The sequence below is a fragment of the Hippocampus zosterae genome, chromosome 15 (assembly GCF_025434085.1).
Source record: "Hippocampus zosterae strain Florida chromosome 15, ASM2543408v3, whole genome shotgun sequence".
In the NCBI taxonomy this organism is placed as follows: Eukaryota; Metazoa; Chordata; class Actinopteri; order Syngnathiformes; family Syngnathidae; genus Hippocampus; species Hippocampus zosterae.
Window position 1 is genome coordinate 8,758,156 of NC_067465.1, and position 16,248 is coordinate 8,774,403.

Below are 16,248 nucleotides of genomic sequence, written 5' to 3' on the forward strand. Positions count from 1 at the left end.
AGACCACGTGAGGAGGGGTAAGAGCTCACCTTGACGAGCAGGTGAATCGTACGGAGGATCCGGTCACACCTGTGTCAACTTTTCCTCCACAACACCAGGGTGTGCTGCTGCGCAAACCAAGAAAGCCACCTGCCACTAAAAACAGCAAGACATCGGCATGAAGAGGTTAGCATCGTGAATCTGATACCAACAGAAGAACATTGAAAAAAGACAAGAAGCAAGAATGCACAAGTGTACTGATATTCCCATCTCCGGCCCCAATCTGAACTTCCAACATGGCAGACAAACAAATACCCATTGCGTGATCGACAACTTTCTATTGCAATGGCGGCTGAAAGAAGCAGTGGAGTGCACAACCTACAGGGGCTAGCCCTTTAATCATTTAGAAACGTTTTCAAATGTTTATTTCGGGAAAAAAATATTCAGCTTTTCATTTAAGCAATTCCTTTGAACTAAATCATGACTAAAGTACAGTTATTATTTTTTTTTACATTCTACAAGTCATTGGTCAAACTGCATTATATATTACAGTGGCTAACAAAAATATGCAATACATTTTACAGGAGAAAAAAACCTTGGCTTTGATATTTGAATGTTTTTTTTAAAATAATGGTAGCTCTTTGGGTATCAAACCTTTTTAGGTATTACTAGTAGTGTAAAATGTAGTGTAAAATGTTTGAGCACTGCACCATTAAACAGTTGGTCTCTGACGTGTGTGTGATCATCATCATGAGCACCCAACCAGTAGATGGCAGCAATGCACGAAAAATGCCCGTGAAATCAAGACGAAGCCGAAGAAGATGAGAGCATCAGCATTCAGCAGCATCGGGAGAGACCGAAAGAGCTTTGTCGACAATACTGTACTCACCTGCTCCACATTTGATCTTTACGCGCAGGAGCAGCAGCACTAAACGTGAGTCATAAACCCTTTGGAAACAAGCTGTAACTCGCCCCTGACGTTCAACGATGGAAAGTAGACGCGACAAGCAGCAAAGAGTCGCGCGTGACAGGCTATCTGCAAAGGGACTAACCCGCTATAATTCTTTTGTTTGAGTTCATTCATTGAAGTCGTTCGAAGCTCATCAATTCAATTAAGCAATTGCATGCCAAATGTGTGGAAATGGGTGCGAGCAGGACATGTTTGGATGTGTTATGGTCGCAGCTAAAACTATCAAATGAAACACAATTGCTAAGAAAGCCAAGATGCTAGCTTGCTGTTCTTACAATTCGTAGGTAGATGACAACTGACTCTTGGCTTTGCATTCGAGCAAGAAGAGAGTGACCCGCGCGACGAGCAGGTTGTGAAGCAATTCTTGTGGCGCAGTTTTGTTTTTTTTAATTATAATTTTGTGCATTTTCCAGTGTGCGTCCATGAGTGCCATTGCCATTTATATCTGTGGTGTTCATTTAGTTGTTCAAGTGCTGCTGCGACCATTGGACGCATTAGGTGGCGCTAATTTGCCTTAGCGGATATTGGCATTCTTGCCAGTTTACCGTAGTTAATGTCCCTTAAATCTGTATTTGGTCAGTACATTAGCATCCAATTTCGTCGGACGCTCACTCCCCCGTTGACGAGTACGTTTTGGCTCAAAGTGCTCGCCAGTCGCAACAAAGCCTCCCATCGACAGTTATATTTTTCTGACTACTGTACTATTGTGAATTTAATCGAGATTGTTAGGATCTGCAATGAAGGACCATAAGGCTCCTAATAGTAATGCAGTTTGAATTGTGATCTTTGTTGTGGTGTTGTAAAACCTTTCACTTCAACACAAAGTGATGAAAATAAAGTCGTTGTTTGTTTTGTGCTTGGGCAGTGTTGCTGCTGCACAAGGAAAGGACGCTCCCTCCGGTTTGCTATGGCGGACATCAAGAACTTCCTTTATGCCTGGTGTGGGAAAAAAAAGTTAACCCCGAACTATGACATCCGAGCCGCTGGGACCAAAAACCGATTCATGTGTGAGGTGTGTTCATCTACAGACGGATGTTACTGACACACACACACACACTCAAACCAGGACAGACTCTATCCTCACCGCATGCTCTACTCATATGTGGCGTGTGCATCTGCCGCAGGTGCGTGTGGATGGCTTCAACTACACCGGCATGGGCAACTCCACCAACAAGAAGGATGCTCAGTCCAACGCCGCTCGTGACTTTGTCAACTATCTGGTTCGAATGGGAGAAATGAATGCCGCAGAGGTGCCGGCCCTTGGGGTGAGTAACGTGGCAGCACACCACATGTCACAAAAACGTTAATATTTGTTATGTAAATGGGTGTTTTTCTCCCGGCAGGTGGGCATGGCCAGGCACATGGACATGCCAGGCACCGATCAGACCGACGTAGGAGCCAAAGCCTTGTTTGGAAATCTGCCGACCGGTGGGCCACTGCCTCCTCACCTGGTGGTAAAGGCGGAACATGGTAATAAAGATAATGCCATCATGTCGCGGCTTTGTCATTTGAATCAAATGACGTTCAGAAACAAAACAAACATTGCCTACATTTTATTCAAATTTAATGTTAGAGTAACAGCTCATAAACGGACGTTTCAACAACCGTCAGCAAATCGGCAAAAATGTTGATCGTGGCTTTCCGAGGTAGAGGCAGATGTTTTGCAAATGTCTTATTTTGAAAGAACGTCGCAGGATGTTTACATTTGAGCCTTTTGACAAATTGTTCAACGACCCTAAACCAGGAATTGATGCTCAAAATAGTGTTTGATTAATTGCTGCACCTCTACAACTCACAAAATTTGCTAGTAAATATTCTTTGAAGGCTTTCCACTGTACGAGCCAGACCGAGTAGTCTCTAGCACGTTTTGTGTGTGCATTGCAGACGAGATAGCAGCCAGTTCAGCACCAGGGATACCTGAAGGGGGCTTCTCAGGTGGCGGCGGAGGACCTGGACCTGCACCTGAAGCTGTTTGGGAGCGTGGCGCCAACCTGAAGGAGTACTACGCCAGGCGGGATGAACAGGAAGCTCATGCTGTAGGTTGACGCTCACTTGCTCCACTGTGACGGCAACAAGACAAGCTGAGCTGTCTGCTCGGCTTCTTTGTCGCCCGCAGACTCTGGAGTCAGAGGAGGTGGACCTGAACGCCAGTCTTCATGGCAACTGGACTCTTGAGAACGCCAAAGCCCGTCTCAACCAGTTCTTCCAGAAGGAGAAGACCAGCGCAGACTATAAATACAGCCAAGTGGGGCCGGACCACAACAGGTCTGCAGTGGAACCTCTGAACGCAAAGTCCAGACGGACGAGTAGCATCCGCACTCTGAAAACATCTTCGGGGCCTCACGTGGTCCTTCAGGTCGTCACTGAAGTTCTTTAAGAACCACGGTGCACCGGCCCCAGTTCTGATCCACCGTTCCAGCGTTGCTACTCGTCCGCTTCTGGTGACCTTTGACCTCTCTAGCGAGCGTGTGTTTTTCTGCCGGACGGCTGTGAGGTCATGGATGTCAGCGGCCCGCCGTCATCAGAACCATAAGGGAAAACACGAGAATGGCTTTAGAAGTGCTAAAGCGTTCTGGTGGCGTTTTGAAATCTGTTCTGATGACGCTGAGTCCGCCGGCCACCCCCGGCCCCTCATTCCTCCCGCCCCTCGACACCCTCCCCCGGACAGGCCATTCCCCCGACAGGCCTGCCCTTTAAAGCTCAAGTCCGGCAGAAAAACACACACAAGTAAACACAGTCAGGTGAGTTGTCTGACAGCTTGTCTGGCAGATGACACTCTAATTAATGTTTGGGCATGTGCGTGCAGGAGCTTCATTGCCGAGATGCAGCTGTTCGTCCGACAACTTGGCCGCCGTAAGACCTCACACTCTCCCTTGGGCCGCGTGTGGAAGTGTTCTTCGTCAAACGGCAAAGGCCGGACAGTGACACGTGTGTGCGCTTCCTGCAGGCGTGACTGCGCGTGAGCACGGCTCCAACAAGAAGCTGGCGGCCCAGTCGTGCGCCTTGTCTCTGGTGCGCCAGCTGTACCACTTAGGCATTTTCGAGGCTTACTCGGGAGTCACCAAGAAGAAGGAAGGAGAAAGTGTACGCCGACACACAGTCACCACTTATCAAGGGCTGCCGGGGCCTTTCATGGGCAGAAAGTTCTGCATTTGTCGCCATTTAGTTTGAAATACAATTTAGAAAAACAAAAAAATTCGTATGACTATTTATGTCCGCGCTGATTTGCTTTGGTTACTCTCGCTTGTCTACAAACTGAGTGCGGCTAGTTTAATTTTTTTTTTTTTAGAAAAAAGGACAGCTGATCTTGACAACTTTTCAATTTGGAACTAGAGATTTCATTTCACCACTCCTGCTCTGACCTTGTGCGTGTGTGGTGCGTGTTGTTTCCATCTCTAGCTGGAAGTCTTTGATGTGCTGGTGTCTCCTGACCTCCAACAGCAGCTCAGCGTCGTCATCGGGGAGCTTGGAGTACAAATCCCACCACCTGTGAGTCACCTGGAACCCCCCCCCCCTCCCCCCAACCTCCCCATAGGCGATCTTCCTCTATTTGCTACTAATGATCACTTCCTGTCCAGCCCGCAAATCCCGGCGAATCTGTGTCGTTGGTTCCAGCCAAGATGGCGGCGTTTGAGCCGTCTCAGCGGCAGACTGGCGCGGGCGTGGTTCCGTGGTCGCCCCCACAGGTCAACTGGAATCCCTGGACCAGCAGCAACATCGATGAGGGGCCGCTGGCCTTTGTGAGTAAGCCGCCGACTGAGTGTTGATTCGATATCCCCCATGTCCTATGTCAGGTCCATGTACTAATAAGAGAATTCACCCCACTTATTTGACATCAAACTTGTGCTCTAAATTGTGAATAAAAATGAGCGTGAAACAAATAAGTGCTCAAATGGCTTCAAGGCAAACTTTGGAACTTGTATTTGATGGCTATGACATACAGCTTAATAGCTTTGTGCTACTAACACAATTTGTTGGACGTGAGCATCGTAACGGCATTAATTTACTAGCCATGAGAAAATGTATACGCCTTGCATTTGTTTTCATGATTGCGGACCGAGCACGCTACAGTAGGATATTAGAAGAAATGCCGTCCGGTTGTTGTCACAGATTCGATTCATAATGTCGCTTCCTGTTTGTTGCAGTGTACTCCAGAGCAGATCAGTATGGACCTTCAGCATGAGATGACGGAGCGGCTGGAGCACGACAGCGACCTTCTCAAGGTACCTGGGCCTAACCATAATTAGCGTATTGGAATTTAGCGACAAATGTACTTCCTGTTCTCTGTGCAAAAAGGTCAAGTCAAGTCAACATTATTTATAGAGCACTTTCGAACAGCCATCGCTGCATACAAAGTGCTGTACATGGAGCAATTTAACATACACAATAAACAGTAAGACGAATCGGTAATAAAGGCGGTGGAAAGCACCAAGCAGTAAAATCAAGGACAAATCATGCTGAGTCGAACGCCAAAGAATACAAGTGAGTTTTGAGGAGGGCTTTAAAGATGGGCAGCGAGGAGGCTTGCCGAATGTTCAGTGGGAGGTCATTCCAGAGAGAGGGACCCGCAACAGAAAAGGCTCGATCCCCTCTTAGCCTCAGTTTAGCTCTTGGTACCTCTAACAAAGATTGGTCCACAGACTTGAGGCGCCGGGCAGGACTGTAGGGGCGGATGAGCTCAGAGAGGTAAGGTGGTGCGAGATTATTCAGAGATTTGAAAACAAAGAGGAGGATCTTGAAAATAACTCTAAAATGAATGGGGAGCCAGTGAAGGGATGCCAAAGTAGGACTTATATACACCCTCTTACGAGTACCAGTCAAGAGGCGAGCAGCGGCATTCTGGACCAGCTGAAGGCGCTTAATGGAGGACTGGCTGACTCCAAAGTACAGGGCATTGCAGTAATCCAGCCGGGATGTGACAAAGGCATGAATTACTGTCTCAAAGTGTTCATGTGAGAGGAGAGGTTTTATTTTGGCCAGCTGTCTAAGGTGAAAGAAGCTTGATTTAACAACGGCACCAATTTGCCGATCGAGTTTGAAATCACTGTCCAGTTTAAGGCCCAAGTTTGAGACAGTTGATTTCAGAAAAAGGTTGTGAGAGATCACACAGAGAAATCTGGTCCAAAACGACATCAAATTAGGGAAAAGCAGTCCATCTTAATGACTTCTGAGCCCATGTCCAGGACACTCTTTGGTATGGTTTGCTCCTTGTGGAAGCTCTCACCTGTCCGAAAAATGTTTGTGAAATGGTGCAAATGCAACATTTTTGATGAGGCGAGCAGTAGAATAGCACAAGGATGACACATATTGTAACCCCCCCGACCCCCACACCCCCAATTTCTTTAACATTTCACCTTGTGTCTGAGAGGGATATATGAACACACGTTCTTTGTGCGCAGATGCTTAGCGAGCGCGAGCAGCTACCCGTCAAGCAGTTTGAGGAAGAAATCATGTCTGCGGTGGACAACAACTCCGTCGTGATCATCAGAGGAGCGACTGGCTGCGGGAAGACCACTCAGGTCCCTCAGTACATCCTGGACCGCTTCATCAAGGCGGGCAAAGCCTCTGACTGCAACATCGTGGTCACACAGGTAACACCAGACGCACGCGATACATGGAGCGTTAGACAATGTTAGAAATCTTAAGAATGGGTTTTGTGGCCATGTGTTTATATTCCTTTTCAAAGTAGTTTGTTGAAAAAAGCTTGTCTTTATCTTATTTCAAAAAATGCACTTTGAGAATGAAATTTTCTTTCAGTCTTTTTCATCTTTTGTTGTGGTGTTCAGCCCAGACGCATCAGCGCTGTGTCGGTGGCAGAGCGCGTGGCCATGGAGAGGGCGGAAGATCTGGGTCAGAGCTGCGGCTACAGCGTCCGCTTTGAGTCCATCCTGCCCCGCCCCCACGGCAGCATCCTTTTCTGCACCATCGGTACGTATGGCGGCGTCCTCTACCACTCGGGCGGCGCTGTATGACGTTTGCCTTCTCCTTCAGGCGTACTCCTGAGAAAACTGGAGGCGGGAATTCGAGGAATCAGCCACGTCATTGTGGATGAGATCCACGAGAGAGACATCAACGTGAGCCGCTGCCATTTGCGACCCCGCGCCCTGTTTTGCCTCGCTCACCTTTTTGTCCCGATGTGCGTCTCCAGACGGATTTCCTGATGGTGGTCCTCAGGGATGTGGTCCAGGCCTTCCCGCAGATCCGCGTCATCCTCATGTCAGCTACGATCGACACCACCATGTTCCAAGAGTATTTCTTCAACTGCCCCATCATCGAGGTGTTCGGACGCACCTTTTCCGTGCAAGGTAGGGGGGGAGCCATTCGACGATTTATCAGAACGATTCAAATAACGACAAGGACAAAATCAATTCATTCGAGCAGCTTCCATCGTTCAAAGCACATCCTCGTTGATACAGTATGTGTACAACACGACTGCCAACGGACAGGCGCCTATTTGCAAAAGTGCTGTTGGACAACTTTGCCATTGGTTCCTGCCCGGATTTTATTGTGTTGTCCACTGTGCAGAGTACTTCCTGGAGGACTGCATCCAGATGACCAACTTTGTGCCACCTCCGCTAGAGCGCAAGAAAAGAGACAAAGATGAGGAGGGCGGCGGAGACGACGACGTAAGTATGCCCACGGGCGCCGGCGGCCACCTCGTCACCGCACGGCTGACGCCGAACCGCCAATGACCTTGCAGGTCAACTGTAACCTGATTTGCGGGCCCGACTACTCGGTGGATACCAAGCGCTCCATGGCGCAGTTGAACGAGAAGGAGATGTCCTTTGAGCTGGTGGAGGCTCTCCTCAAGTACATCGAGACGCTGCAGGTTTCGGGGGCTGTCCTCATCTTCTTGCCCGGCTGGAATCTCATTTACGCCATGCAGCGCCACCTGGAGTACAACCCCCACTTCAGTAAGTAAAGGTCACACGGCAGCGTGGGAAGTCGTCAATCGTAATTTTGTTGACGTGCGATTGTGCTCCTGTCCTTTGTTTACAGGCAGAAGCCGTTATCGGATCCTCCCACTTCACTCCCAGATACCCCGAGAGGAGCAAAGGCTGGTGTTTGAGCCTGTGCCGGAAAACATCAGGAAGGTTGGTGACATCACATCGGGTGGCAGCACAGTGTCTGGCATCTTGCGAGACAAGTGGCTGTTGTCTTTGTAGAATTTTCACATGAGAGGGATTGATGAAATACTCCCCAACTTTGATGAAAGTGATTCCGTTAGTGGTTCAGTCAGTATTTTCCAGGGGTTCCGTCCTGACCATAGTATAGAAATAACCCTAGTTCGGCCCTGGCTCCCCATCCCTACTCATCCGCCTGGAGCTAACGGCAGCCTTCCCCATAGTTAACTCATTTAGTACCAGCCAATTCTGGACCAAGTCTGAAAAGACGTTTAAATACGTCTTTGGGATTGAATGAGTTAACCACCACTTCCTCCTCACCATTGCAACACACCATTGGACTCTCCGAAACAGGCGCACCTCTTATTTGATTGACAGAACCGAGTATGTTGCTCTGGGCAACGTGCAAAGTCACAGACCCAAAATGTCACTTGAGGTGTCCCTCAGGTTTCTGTGCCAGGCCCTCCCCTGTTTGTCCTCTATCTATTCCCCATGGATACTCAATGCTGTCTGGAATTGTTGGCGGCCGTCCCTCCAAAACAAACAATGCTATCTGGCCTTTCCCCTGGATGGAAGTACGCATGGAGTCTAGGGCCCCCACCACCACCACCACCCTCCTTCTCGGCCATGGACTGATAAGCCGGGACTGTCTTCATGATGAGCAGACCTTGACGAAGGAGCTATGACCTGTACACGCATACACATACACAACTGGACAACCACACGCACCACCGATTCTCCCCCCCGCCCTGTCACGTGGTTCGATATGCGGAGCGCAACGGTGACCGTGCAGCTGGTCATTTCAGCCCATTCATCCTCCCCCCTTATTACATGTTATGTCTTGTGACTTGTTGTAACTGACATATGCTTATTTATGTGCTAGGGTCTTTTTTATCCTGGACTTAAATTATCCTCAGAAGAGTATAGTTCGAGCATGTTTTTTTTTCCCTCTCCCTACCCAGCGTTTTCCTTTCTGAATTCTGATTGTAATTTCCCCATCGCGGGACAAATAAAGGATATCTTAATCTTAATTTATCTCGACACCATAGTCACTGCGTCTGCACTTGTGGTTAGACGCAATCGGCGTGTGGTGGCCGTGCATAATGTTCACGCTTGTCTTGTCCCTGCAGGTAATTTTGTCCACTAACATCGCAGAGACCAGCATCACCATCAATGACGTGGTCTACGTCATAGACTCCTGCAAGTAAGTTCTGTCTTGCCCCTCCATGACAGTCCATGGGGGTAATCGCTGCTTATCCACTTACTATTTAGCACCTTATATGGCGAAGGTGGCCGTTCATTTGAGCTGCTACAATGTCTTGTGATTACAGGTTGCCCTATATAGTGACAAAAGTACACCCATAATGTATTCTTTTACAGTAGTCGTGTTGGGAATCAAAGATTAAATGACTCTCTAGTCCATGTTGTGACGCCGTCCGTGTGTGTATGTTTCTGTGTGTGCAGGCAGAAGGTGAAACTGTTCACATCTCACAACAACATGACTAACTACGCCACCGTGTGGGCCTCCAAAACCAACCTGGAGCAGAGGAAAGGGAGGGCTGGCCGAGTCCGAGCCGGATTCAGTTTTCACCTCTGCAGTCGCGCGCGTTTTGAAAGGTATAACCGCGTCCACTATGATGACTATTCCCCCATAACTTAACTGTGTGTGTGCGTTTGTAGACTGGAGACCCATATGACTCCCGAGATCTTTAGGACTCCTCTGCACGAAGTCGCCCTGAGCATTAAGTTGCTGAGGCTCGGCACCATCGGTCACTTCCTGTCGAAAGCTATCGAGCCGCCGCCATTGGATGCTGTCATTGAGGCTGAGCACACGCTCAGAGGTGAGAGCCCGCACACATGTTGTCACACACACGGTCACAGCCACAAAAGAATCACGTGTTTGCGCACAGAACTGGATGCGCTGGACTCCAACGATGAGCTGACTCCGCTGGGACGGATCCTGGCCCGTTTGCCTATCGAGCCCCGTCTGGGGAAGATGATGATCATGGGCTGCATATTTGGGTCAGTCACCCCCCCCCCCCCCCCCACTTCCTGTTGCTGGCCATTTTATTCATGTCTTGATGTGCGCGCGCGCGTGTGTTTGCGTCTAGCGTGGGAGACGCCATGTGCACCATCTCGGCGGCGACCTGCTTCCAAGAACCGTTCATCAGCGAGGGAAAGCGACTGGGGTTTGTCCACAGAAACTTTGCCGGCAGCCGCTTCTCGGACCACGTGGCGCTCTTGTGCGTCTTCCAGGCCTGGGACGAAGTCAGGTGGGTGTGACGTCACTGGCGGCTGCCCTCGACAACACGCCGCTCACGGTAACTCCGTTTCAGGATTAACGGCGAGGAGGCGGAATGCCGTTTCTGTGAACACAAACGTCTCAACATGGCTACCCTGCGGATGACCTGGGAGGCTAAAGTCCAGCTGAAGGAGATTCTGGTCAACTCTGGATTTCCTGAAGGTCGCTGGTTCGGTTTGCATGCCATTCCGCCATTGATAAAAGTACCGCCGTGCCTGGTTGCCGAAAATGAAAATTTAGGACTCAGCTTTTACTGATGTATTAAGTTTGTGCCACACGGGTATTAGTTCGGAGTCTGTATGAAGATTTTTTTTATGCCAACGGAATATAGCAGTCCTAATTTTGGTACGGCGTATTTACCTGTGTGTGTGCATGTGGTGTCAGAGTGTCTGATGACGCAGATGTTCACGGCAACGGGACCAGACAACAACTTGGATGTGGTGGTGTCTCTGCTGACGTATGGCGCGTATCCCAACGTTTGCTTCCACAAGGAGAAGAGGAAGATCCTCACCACCGAGGGACGCAACGCACTCATCCACAAATCCTCCGTCAACTGCCCTTTCACAAGCCACGACCTCGTCTACCCTTCACCTTTCTTCGTCTTCAGTGAGAAGGTGAGGCTTCTCTCGGCGTGTAGCGCTCGCATTACGCGTGCTCCCGAATGACGCGGCGCCCTTGTCAGATCCGCACCCGAGCCATCTCCGCCAAAGGGATGACGTTGGTCAGCGCGCTGCAGCTTCTGCTCTTCGCCTGCAAGAAGGTCTCCTCCAACGGAGACGTGGTCGAGCTGGATGACTGGTGAGAGACAGAGCGGCTCCCTCGCTAGCCTCCACATAGCCAGTTGGCCATTTATAGTGCTGTAGGAACATCTAGTCAATAGAAGTCCGCTATTATGTCAGGGCCAGGAACCCGTGACTTCGGAGCCGCATGTAGCTCTTTAATCCTTCCGCTGTGGCTCCCAGTCCCTTGGGAAATAAATTATGAGTAATATATTTTTATCTTGATCTTTTTTGAGGGGGTGGGGGCATTTAAAATTTGAAATGTGAAGATAATGCTGAATCTTCAAAGTGAAACATGGTTGCTCAAAGAATGTGTCAGAATGTGTTTAGCTATATCGACATATTCGAACTCAAGGGACCATTTGCTCGTTGTGTTGACGTCGGCGAATGTGTTCCGGATGGATTTATATCTTTTGCACATTTCTGAAAAAAACATACTCCAGCAGATGAAACAAAAAGATCAAATTGGTAAATATAATACACTTTTATAGCACTTAATCTACACCAAAGCGCTTGACAAAGACTCACATTCCCGTTTTGAAAATGTATCTATAGAACTGTAAAGTACAGCAGCACCAGGAGCATACTGAATGCTGAACTCCAAAGTTTGTACTTTTTAGTCTAAAATGGCTTCCTTTCTCTTTAAATGCCGAGAATGACTTGAGTCGTCCATGAGCATCAAAACGTTTCTGTGTGAAGGAAGACGAGTTTGCCGTGTCCCCCATTTTTTTGTTTGGGGGGCTTGATATGTGCCTAATGCTCCTTCATTTTGAATTGCAAGCACTTGAGTGGTAGTAGTGGTGCACCATTTTAGTTTTGAAATTCCCTCTGTATGCCAACTGTTGACTGTGGTTTGGGGATTATTGGTTAAAAAGTCCACAAAAACTACCCCGTGTTATGGTTGAGTATTGTACGAGTCACCAATTGGCAACAAATCCCACCAACACCCTGGTATGTAATGGGTCATGTGATGCGTACAGGATCAAGCTGAGGCTCCCTCACGACGCGGCAGGTCACATCCTGGCTGTCCGGGCAGCGCTTGAAGCTGTGGTGGTGGAAGTGAGCAAAGAGCCACAGTACATCTCCCAGTTGGACCAAAGCAACCAGCGGCTGCTGAACCTTATCCGACACCTTTCCAAACCTTCTGCTGCCGGAATCAACCTGGCCGTCGCCAACCACAGGTGAGCCACCGTGCCGGAGAGCCAGCCAGCCATTTTTTTTCATTGCCTTGAAATTGCCGGTTTTGAAGCACTTCTCCTGACAAGAAAGATAATTATACAGTAATTGCACATTTCGCTCACATTTTTTTTTCATTCATTTCAAACTAGTATACTGCTGTACAACAAATGTTGAATAAAATTAAATTTAAAAAAAGCCAATTGACTCACTCAGAGTGTAGACATAGTTGGTGCAATGTTTTAAATAGATTTTTCCGAACAATAACTTGGAAGATTGAAGTAAACGGCAGTTTATAGGCCCATTTTAAAAAATTGAACAAAGTTGTGACATGTTACATGCTAGCAGCTGCCTTTGTCTCTCTGCAGGATGGGCGATGGCCCTCGACCCCCCAAGATGGGACGCCTGGACAGAGGAGGAAGAGGCTACCAGGGTGGAGGTGGTGGGCCCTACAGAGGAGGAGGAGGATATAGAGGAGGCAGCGGTGGAGGTTACAGAGGTGGAGGTGGCTATGGCGGAGGTGGCTATGGCGGAGGAAGAGGGGGCTACCGAGGGGGAGGAGGGGGCTATTGGGGCGAAAGAGGAGGATATGGCGGAGGAGGCGGCTACCGAGGTAGAGGGTGGGGTGGCCGAGGAGGCTACGGTGGTTATTAAGAGTAAATGTCACTACGCAATTGTCTACTTTGCTTGTTTTTCTTCAATAAATCACCAAACACAAACTTTGTTCACGTCAACCTCCTTTATTCCACACACAGAAAGTCGACCTGTGACCCTCATCTAAGTTACAGGTTGCTCCGCCTCCTCTCGCGCAGAGTCGGTCTGCGCTGTTTTGGCAGCACCGCCGAGGCCCCGCAAGATGTGCCGGATAGCATTGCTGTCGTCGACTTCACGCGCCAGATCGAGGGCTTCGTGGAACATGCGAATGCCATCGTCGTGGCGACCTGCGGATGCAAACCAACAAGGATAAGTCGCCGTCATCTTCCTGCTGGGCCACTCTTTTTCAATCACCTGCATGCAGCAGGACGGTGGCCATGTTGGCCAGGAGGACGTGAAGGTCCTCGTGTCCTGAGACTCGGCCCGTATCCACCGCCTGACGGAGCAGCGCCAAGGCGTCGTCATGGCGACCTTGCAAATCCAAAATGGTGGCCAAGTCGCTCATCAGGACCAGTGTCTGCCGGTGACAGATACACACACACGCCTTTTTTTTCCCAGCTTGAGTACAAGTACTTCTGAGTCGTCAGCGATACTTGCTACAGCAAGTATCGGGCATAGGTGGCGCAAAAAAAAGTTGGCAACCCCTGCACTTATGTGTTACAAACGGCAAGAAACGAAAAAGTGACACATAAAACTCCCCGCAAGCAAATAGCAACACGGTTGTAGTGCACCCTTACCTGATGGTGATGCGGCCCTTGCTCCTTCTGGCAGATGTCCAAAGCTTTGCGGTAGTGGGCAGCGGCCTGTGTCAGTTGCTTTTTGGACGCCAGGTAGCGAGCGTGTGAGTCCAAACACAGACCCAGCAGGAGACGAGTGTCCTTCCTCAGAACCTCATCGGCCTCTGGGGAGAAAAAAAAAAACGATAATGCAAAGAGGACCTCAAGAAAAAGAAGAGCAAGGGAAAAACAGAAGAGCATCGTCAAAGTTGTGTTCACCTGTCAGCTGATCTGCTGGCGTCTCCTCAAGTTTTTGCACTTTGCCCTCCAGGGTCTCCAAACAGAACCTGAAACCGTGCTCGGCCAGCTCCGCCCTCACACACACAAGCACGCACGCGGTCAAGCCACATGTGATCTGATCTTGGCGTCCGTGAGTGAGTGGCATCTTTCTTACTTATTCTCTTGGGCATACATGGTGGCCAGTTTGAGCGACATCTCCACAAAGGCGTTGTCGTCCTGGAAAAGGGAAGTTGCTGAGTGGAAAACGGGAAGTTGGCGAGCGGACCGAAAGGTGATTTACCTGCGGCATCCCGTCTGCCAGCATATAGCTCATGGCCGCCTTGAAGAGCTTCTCCGCCTGCTGGGTGATAGTCGGGACGTCATCGCAGCAAAGCCACACCAATCAAATGCCTACTCACCTGAGTCAGATGACCTTGAACGTATGCAAGGTTGGCCATCTAAGGAGACATTGTTTTGTGATTGCACCATTTCAAGGCCCCTCGCAAGGCATCACGTCACACGAATGAGTCGACAATTTGGGAAGAGCAGTTCATTGATAAGTCATTTCCTCCTGAAGTACTCATGAGTGCTCGCTACACAACGGAAAAGTCTGATTGCTCTTGGAAGTTCATGTGACGCCGCAGAGCGATTTTGGTTGGCCGTTAGGGCTGTGATGGCGCACGCTTTCACCTGGCACCTTTTCCTACCTGGCTGTACGCGTAGATGATAGCAGGCCGGTGGCGTTCCCCATGCGCAATGGCTGCGGCGGCGTGTAGGAAGGAAGACGCCGCCTCCAGCTCACCCCTCAACATGCTGAGCTGCAGAACGGGTCACGTGACAGATGAAGGTCATAAGGCAAGCGCACGTGTCGACGATGCACTTCACTTACCTTGGCTTTCTTCAGAAGCATAATCAGCTCCTCCTCTTTGCTCGACGGCTCCTCGGATGAGCCAAACAACCCAAAGACTTAAAATGACAACGAGGAAAGAAGACGTGTTGAGAAAAGCAAACAAAAAAAGAGAACAGACTCAGAAAAAGAATAAAAACAAGAAAATAAAGCGCAAGAAAAAAGGTATTGCACAAGTTGACTCGGTGACATCACCTACTTGCTGCTGGCACTATCCATATTCCTCTGCCTCTTCTTCCATCCTTCCTTCCCCGCTCTTCTCCTCTTTGTGACGTCACAGCAGCAATTTTACAAATTCCAGTGATCCTGAATACACCATAAACACAATCGCAACAAATCGGGGGCGACCATGTGATTAACAGATGACTGGTCCATTAGTATACGCAGATGTGAAGGTCAGGGACAGCAAATCCATCTCTGGGGGCCTAAACGCCATCTGAACCAAAAACCAAATCTAACAAATTGACTTGGAATATTTGTTCTATGAAATGGTTATTGTTTATTCCCATCAGTCAATTTATCTCTGTCCAATCAATATTTCAGCCTCTTCAATGTTGTCTGCCAGTGGTCTCGCACGCAACAGAATACTAGATTAGCAATCTGTACTATTTCTTTAACCAATCACATTTGTCTTTATACATGATGTCACATTATGAATTAAAAGAGCAAAACACAAATGTAACACTTATTAATTCATGTCAAAATCAGGAACAGGTAAGTATGACGTAATGGAATCTTTTAACAATATTGTCAAGGCACCAGAAGACATTCGTGTGTGTTTATTCCAATATTTTGCATTTTTCTTCGTGAAAGAACGAACCGAATGTAATTTATTCTCGTCCCGACTAAATACTGTACAACAAGCTGTGACGTCAATTCACGTTGCCCAAAGACCTTCCGTGTTCGGAGGAGGTGACAGGAAGTGATCGCGTCAACTGTGGTGCGGGAGTACTTAGTCCTCACCTGCTCGGCGGAGTGTTCGCGAAGCAAAGCGACGACAACAAGCCGTTCGGCCGCAAAACAGGACGTCCGAACATAAACATGCACGCTCGTTTCAACGTTTGCGCGCAAGTCACCGCCATTTTTACACGACATTCCTATGCGGAAGTGACGTCACCACATCGCCGCCCTTTAACGTCAATTTCATGTAAAAAGTAGACGCCGTCTGTTAGCTTTAATAATTGATTGTGAGCGCTACTATGTCAATACTTACCAGTTTTTGCCACAATTTATTCCGCAGCCAAACAATATTTGACACTTGAATATGGACTTGTCATAGAGCACTCAATGATTCACAACTAAAGTCCGACTGCTTTTTTTCATAAATTATATTTAATACATGAATGACATCAAAATATTTAA

At 48.7% G+C, this 16,248-nt stretch overlaps 2 protein-coding genes across 5 annotated transcripts; one reads left to right on the forward strand and one right to left on the reverse strand.

Annotated features, from left to right (window-relative positions):
- The first annotated feature begins 787 nt into the window (after positions 1–787).
- dhx9 (DEAH (Asp-Glu-Ala-His) box helicase 9) lies at positions 788–13,049 on the forward strand. 2 transcript variants are annotated; one of them, XM_052088841.1, is made up of 28 exons: positions 788–913; positions 1,815–1,961; positions 2,074–2,214; positions 2,293–2,419; positions 2,834–2,985; positions 3,066–3,214; positions 3,756–3,802; positions 3,897–4,033; positions 4,349–4,438; positions 4,528–4,689; positions 5,095–5,172; positions 6,349–6,540; positions 6,736–6,877; positions 6,941–7,023; positions 7,098–7,254; positions 7,475–7,575; positions 7,650–7,863; positions 7,949–8,043; positions 9,204–9,277; positions 9,538–9,690; positions 9,754–9,914; positions 9,984–10,095; positions 10,185–10,346; positions 10,410–10,537; positions 10,760–10,989; positions 11,058–11,173; positions 12,135–12,335; positions 12,699–13,049. In XM_052088841.1, the coding sequence occupies exons 2-28, from the start codon at positions 1,857–1,859 to the stop codon at positions 12,982–12,984; spliced, it is 3,795 nt and encodes a 1,264-aa protein (XP_051944801.1). In that variant the 5' UTR covers positions 788–913; positions 1,815–1,856; the 3' UTR covers positions 12,985–13,049. The 2 variants fall into 2 exon arrangements, with proteins under 2 accessions (XP_051944801.1, XP_051944802.1); XM_052088842.1 differs by lacking the exons at positions 788–913; positions 1,815–1,961; positions 2,074–2,214; ... (1 more) ...; positions 2,834–2,985; positions 3,066–3,214 and adding an exon at positions 3,333–3,690.
- Position 13,050: 1 nt separating this feature from the next.
- On the reverse strand, positions 13,051–16,022 carry ttc19 (tetratricopeptide repeat domain 19). 3 transcript variants are annotated; one of them, XM_052088854.1, is made up of 11 exons: positions 15,850–16,022; positions 15,086–15,192; positions 14,869–14,945; positions 14,687–14,797; positions 14,399–14,437; positions 14,281–14,337; positions 14,155–14,216; positions 13,980–14,074; positions 13,722–13,885; positions 13,339–13,501; positions 13,051–13,271 (listed from the first exon to the last, which is right to left on the reverse strand). In XM_052088854.1, the coding sequence occupies exons 1-11, from the start codon at positions 15,966–15,968 to the stop codon at positions 13,108–13,110; spliced, it is 1,158 nt and encodes a 385-aa protein (XP_051944814.1). In that variant the 5' UTR covers positions 15,969–16,022; the 3' UTR covers positions 13,051–13,107. The 3 variants fall into 3 exon arrangements, with proteins under 3 accessions (XP_051944814.1, XP_051944815.1, XP_051944813.1); XM_052088855.1 differs by having other exon boundaries at positions 13,339–13,455; positions 14,281–14,340; XM_052088853.1 differs by having other exon boundaries at positions 14,281–14,340.
- Between the last annotated feature and the right edge of the window lie 226 nt (positions 16,023–16,248).

Excerpts from the sequence above, each read along its gene's own strand:
- dhx9 (XM_052088841.1), top strand. The coding sequence starts at position 1,857 with ATGGCGGACATCAAGAACTTCCTTTATGCCTGGTGTGGGAAAAAAAAG. Across the intron at positions 3,215-3,755 it reads GTGGGGCCGGACCACAACAG|GAGCTTCATTGCCGAGATGC; the intron begins GTCTGCAGTGGA and ends ATGTGCGTGCAG. Across the intron at positions 5,173-6,348 it reads ACGACAGCGACCTTCTCAAG|ATGCTTAGCGAGCGCGAGCA; the intron begins GTACCTGGGCCT and ends CTTTGTGCGCAG.
- ttc19 (XM_052088853.1), bottom strand. The coding sequence starts at position 15,968 with ATGGCGGTGACTTGCGCGCAAACGTTGAAACGAGCGTGCATGTTTATG. Across the intron at positions 14,217-14,280 it reads TGGCAGACGGGATGCCGCAG|GACGACAACGCCTTTGTGGA; the intron begins GTAAATCACCTT and ends TCCCTTTTCCAG. Across the intron at positions 14,075-14,154 it reads ATGTATGCCCAAGAGAATAA|GGCGGAGCTGGCCGAGCACG; the intron begins GTAAGAAAGATG and ends TGTGTGTGTGAG.